Genomic DNA, 5561 nt, shown 5'->3' with positions numbered 1-5561 from the left:
AAAAAAAAAAAAGGGCCTGCCAGGGGCATGGTGGTTAAGGGAACTGGATCCCACATGGCCAACTACATGGTCTGAGTCCCAGACCCACTTAAAAAACATGTTGGGTGGGGGCCAGCAGGTGGGGTGGTGGCTGAGGTATGGGACTCCTGGATGAACAACTGTGGGTTGAATTCCAGACCTGGTGGCTTGCTTCCTCAATTTCTCTCTCTCTCATCCGGTAGCAAATTGAAGAATAATTGTAATAATAAATAAAATTACATAAATAATTCTTTTTTTAAAAAAGAAAGAAAGAAAAACTCTGTTGGGTGCATATGTGTGCATGCCCAAAATCCTGAGAGGAGAATGGAGAAGGGATTGCAGTGTGGCCATTACCCCCTGGGTGTGATTTTTCACTTTCCTTCTTTCTCTCTCTCTCTCTCTCTGGCAAGCATATGTATCCTTATAGCCCCCCCGCCAAAAAAATCTAGAAAAAGTATGTAATCAATGAACTCCGAACAATTTAATGTTCTAACTAGAAATTAGAACAGACAGGCCGCTTTTTTCTCCAGACTTCACATGCACTTTTGACTCAAATCCCTGCCAGAATGATTGATCCAGATGCAGATGTGCATTTTCTTCCCTCCCAGTCTCCAATCAGCCCTCACTGATTCCTTGTGGTCTACCTTCCACCTTCCAAAAGCAAGAACCATTTTATTAGTTTCAGTCATCTCTATAAAATAGTAGCTGAAACGATCAAAGACTCCAGGGCAGGTGACAACAGGAGGGCACAGGGCGGCACGGTGAGGGAGCTGCAGCAGTGGACTTGATCTCCAGGAGAGCCACACCAAGTGACCCCACCCCTGGGGAAGAGGGACAAACTAACCTCATGACTGAGTCAGAGGAACACCCAGCTCTAGATACCATACCTCTCTAACAAGAGTCTTCCGGAAACAGTCGACGGTCCCAGAATACATGGGAGGCTGTCCAGGCAAACTCGGCGGCTGTGTCTGCAGTCGGACCTGAAACCAGAAGTTACACTGCAGTCATCTGAGGCCAGCCAGTGATGTGGTGGTTCAGGTGGCTTGATCCCACATAGCTGACTGCATGGTTTGAGTCCCAGACCAGTGGGTTGCACACATGCTGGTCACATGTGCCAAAAATCCCAAAAGGAGAAGAGAGGGGGGATTTCAGCATGGCTGTTCCCTAGAGGGGTGCTTCTCATCTCCCTTTACTCTCTCTCTGACAATCGCACACACCCTGTAGCAAATTAAAAATCTTCGCCCAGACTCAGAAGTGCCCTCAATGGCTTTCCTTTTATTGGAAAATAATCCCATTATATAAGTACATATTTTGTATATCTATCAGTGGGTAGACATTTTTTTTCCCACTTTTTGGCTATTATAAATAATGCAGGGGGCCAGCCAGTGGCGTGGTGGTTAGGCAGCTGGCTCCCATGTGGCTAACTTCACAGTTCAATTCGGCTGTTTGAAAACCACACCAGGCACATGTACATGTGTGCTCAAAATCTCCAAAGGAGAAATGGAGGAGAAGGTATCGTGGAGTAGCCATTTCCTGTGAGGGGTGCTTTTCTTACTTTCCCTTCCTCTCTCTCTCTGGCAAGCACACACGTCCTCCAGCTGGTCAAAATTAAAATGAAAATAAACATTTGTACATGAGTTTTTATTATTATTTAAAGTTTTTACCACAGGGCACATGCGCTTGCCAGAGACAGGGAGAGGGGAAATGAAAATCATCCCACAGGGGGTTAGTAGCAGGGAGATCCCTCCTTCTCCATCCGCCTCCTGGGATTTGGGGCATGCAAGCACACACGCCCAGCGTAAGTTCCAAGCCCCCCGGGTCTAGAACTCAAACCACAGTCACCCATGCGGGAGTCTAGTGCCTTCCTCACCATACCACCTGCTGGCCCTTTGTATATGCATTTTGTTTTGTTTTGTTTTCCTAAAAATTTTATTTATTTGATTTACCATAGGGCACATATGCTTATCACAGAGAGACAGAGAGAGAGAGACAGTAAGAAAGCAAGCTACCAGGTCTAAGACTCAAAATGTGGCCAGTGGGGGACCAGTAGTTGGCATAATGGCTATGTCGCTGGAGTCCAGTGTAGTCGACTGCGGTTTGAGTCCCAGACCCGGTGGCTTAAACTAACGACGGGTGCGTGTGCGTGCCCAAGATCCAAAGAGGAGAATGGAGGAGAAGGGATTGCAGCATGGCCATCCCCCCTGGGGCTTTTTGTCTCTCTGTCTCTCTGTGTCTTTCTGGGCAGCACACGTGCCCTATAGGGAAAAATCACTCCAAAAAAAGAAAAAAAAATTGCAGTCAGTCACGTGTGGGAGTTCAGTGCCTTAACTACCATGCCACCTGCTGGTTTCCCTCGTATATGACTTTAATGTGTTGATATATGTTTTCAATTTTGGGGGGTACTGTATTAGATTTCTCCAGGGAAAATTACATATATCTGACTTACTGTAAGAATTAAATGTAAAGTGAAATTTAAGTTGCAGGATTGATTATGGAGATTTATTTTTGTTTTGTTTTGTTTTGTTTTAAAAGTATTTTATCTTGGGTAGAGGTGTGTGATTTAATTATTTCTTAGGATAAGGATAATCTCGGTCACTTTCTGTTGCTACTTGAGTCTTTCATTTGGAAGAGTCAGAATTCACGTTCAGAATTTATTAACCTGGACTAGGCTCTGAGAATACAAACTGAATTTTAAGATGCCCTTAGTGTCCTTTCTTTAAAATTTATTTCTTCCATAAGTGACAGACAGACAGGGAGACATGTACAGAAACAGAATGCCAAACAGGGTCTTGATGCCATGATCCCTCCCAGATTCAGCCAGTCCCTGTCGTGGGCCCCCGTGTGCCTGGCATACTTACAGAGGTCTAGGCATAAACCTGGAACCTTCCCATGTGAGTCAGCCTTGCAGAGTGTTGTGTTTTACTGCTCTGCCGCTGTCTGTCTGGCTCCCAGTTACTGTCCTTTTAAGGAATTCAGAGCCTCGTAGGGGGGACAGATATGAAAATAAGAATCTTGAAGTGATAAGATTTGTGATAAGTCTGTGCAAAGTTCCTGAGAATCTACACGAAGGACTTATATGGAAAATTAGGGAAGGGTAAAAAAATAGCTAATATGTATAAAACTTATGCATTAAAAAAAAGTTTACCTCTTAAGTATGGAAATGGAGGTAATTTTCTTATCTGTATTTTCTAATTTAAAAAAATTATTCGTTTAATTTTATTTATTCATTCATTTTATTTTTTAAAATTTGACCAGAGAGAGACGGACAGACAGAGAGAGAGAGAGAGAGAGAGAACGGGAAAGTGAGAAAGGAAGCCGCCAGGTCCGAGACTTGAACCACAGTCGGCCATGTGGGAGTCCAGCGCTCTTATCCACCACACCGACTGCTGGCCCGATTATGGAGATTTAAAAGCCACAAAGCCTGTCGTCAGCAACTCAAAACCAATGAAGAGCCCATATTTCAGATGAAGTCTGAAGGGAGGAAAAGACTGATGTCCCAGATCAAGCAGTCAGGCAGGAGGGGTGCCCTTTTGTAGGAGAGTCAGACTTCTGGTCGACTGAAGCCTTTAAGATCGATTGATATCGCGGGCAATCTGGTTTACTCAATCTACCCGTCCAAATGCTAATATCCAGGATCAGCCTCTATAGCACACTGCCAAGAGAAGAATGAGGCTGAGGTCACGCAGGGAGGCCTGAGTTCAGTTCATGGCTCCACTTAAACAGGTCGGCTACGTGACATTCATCTGTAACCCTAGCTAACTTGTCATCTACACTAAGGCAGAGGATCACAATGGGAGCAGTCTGTCAAAAATACTTCCCTTTGGGAACCAGCAATTGGTGTAAATGGCTATATCACTGGACTCCCATGTAGTCGACCGCGGTTCGAGTCCTGGACCCAGAGGCTTTAACTCACGCCAAGCACATATGCGTGCATGCCCAAGATCCTGAGAGGAAAATGAAGGAGAAGGGATTGCAGTGTGGCCATCACCCCCCACCCCTGGGGGGTGTGATTTCTTGCTTTCCGTCTCTGTCCCTCTGGTGAGCACACGCACTTTATAGTAAAAACCTCTCCAAAAAAATACCTTTGTATCTTTAGAAAAAAAAAAAAAAGAAGAAAAAAAATGGTATAGGTCAGTAGGTGGCATGGAGGTTAAGGTGCTGCATGCCACATGTTTGGCTAAGGTTTGAGTTCCAGAGACATCAGCCTGAAAATCACCCCAGGTGAGGGAACCAGCAGTTAGTGTAATGGCTATGTTGCTGGATTCCCACGTAGTTGACTGCGGTTCACGTCCCGGACTCGGTGGCTTGAAACTCACAGCGGGCGCGTGCGCATGCATGCCCAAGAGGAGAATGGAGGAGAAGGGATTGCGGCGTGACCATCCCCCCTGGGGGGGTGATTTCTCGCTTTCTCTCTGTCTCTCTCTGTCTGGCAAGCGCACGCGCCCTACAGCGAAAAAAACCTCTCCAAAAAAAAAAAAAAAAAACACACATCACCCCAGGTGAGTGTGTGTGTGTGCCCAAAGTCCCAGGAGGAGAATGGAGAAGGGATTTGCAGGGTGGTCATCCCCTGAGGGTGACTTGTCACTTTTCTTCTCACTGTCTCTTTCTCTACAGTAAGGGCATGCACCCTATGGCATAAACCTTGAAAAAAGAAAACTAGGAGAAGGTTCGAATGCTAAGCCACAGGGCATGGACTTTGGTCTCCAGCTAGACTAGGTGGAAAGCGCTTCAAGGGGAAGAGTTGAAGTGTGCGGTGAGGACGACCCGGAAACAGGCCCTGACGGTATTCCTCCCTCAGAGAGCCTCCTGGCCACGGCTTCCTCACCTGGGGCTGGTAAGGGCCAGCCTGGCACTAGCCAAACTGGTCACCTGCTTTCCTTGGAAAGGGCTTAGTCACTGGGGACACCACCTCTTCCAACAGGGAAGCCTCTGCCCAGGAGGCTACCACGGGGTGACAGGCAGAAGATGCCATGTCCCTCCCTGGGCTGGGAAAGGTGAAAAGACAGGACCGGGCACTCTGGCCCCAGGGAAGTGTCCAAAGACATCTCTTGTCTTCCAGGGGCGTGTTTTACAGGACACGTTTCAATCTTGTTGCTAATGTTCGGGCTGGCTGAAATCAGAGGTCTGGGGAGACGCCTTTTATTTCCCATATTCCCAAGAAGTGGTTCAGGGTCGGCAGAGACCGCGGGACGGAGAACTTTTAGCCGGAGCTCTAGCTGTGCGGTTAGAGGCTCTGCGCCCACCAGCGCCCAGGGCGCGAGGTATTTCCCTCTCCCCGTGAGAGGCTCTAGGCTTCCCATGGAAGCTCACGCGGGCCCCACTTCTGTCCGGGGACCTTGGTCTCCGCGTGACGCCCGGGCCTCCTCCCCGCACCCGGCAGCCCACAGCCCACTGCCCATAGCCCGCTCCCGCACCTTGACCGTGTCCAAAGGGTGCCCCACGAACACCAGGCACACGCCGCCAAAGCCGCCGGCCAGCAGGTTCTTGAGTGGGCTGATGGGCTTCGGCTGGGCTGCCATGGGCGGTCAGTCGGCACGTCAGGC

General features: G+C 48.1%; 1 protein-coding gene across 2 annotated transcripts in view; it reads right to left on the bottom strand.

Annotated features, from left to right (window-relative positions):
* SLC25A20 (solute carrier family 25 member 20) overlaps positions 1 to 5554 on the bottom strand; it is a 19141-nt gene extending 13587 nt beyond the window's left edge. For both annotated transcript variants that reach the window (XM_027769319.1, XM_006170992.3), the window contains exons 1-2: positions 5433 to 5554; positions 906 to 998 (exon numbers count right to left, since the gene is read on the bottom strand). In XM_027769319.1, the coding sequence (XP_027625120.1) occupies positions 906 to 998; positions 5433 to 5537 (198 nt within the window). In that variant the 5' untranslated portion in view covers positions 5538 to 5554. The remainder of the gene's footprint in view (positions 1 to 905; positions 999 to 5432) is intronic.
* Positions 5555 to 5561: the final 7 nt, after the last annotated feature.

Source organism: Tupaia chinensis, unplaced genomic scaffold, assembly GCF_000334495.1.
Source record: "Tupaia chinensis unplaced genomic scaffold, TupChi_1.0 Scaffold149184_1, whole genome shotgun sequence".
In the NCBI taxonomy this organism is placed as follows: domain Eukaryota; kingdom Metazoa; phylum Chordata; class Mammalia; order Scandentia; family Tupaiidae; genus Tupaia; species Tupaia belangeri.
This window is presented reverse-complemented; position numbering and strand designations above follow the sequence as displayed.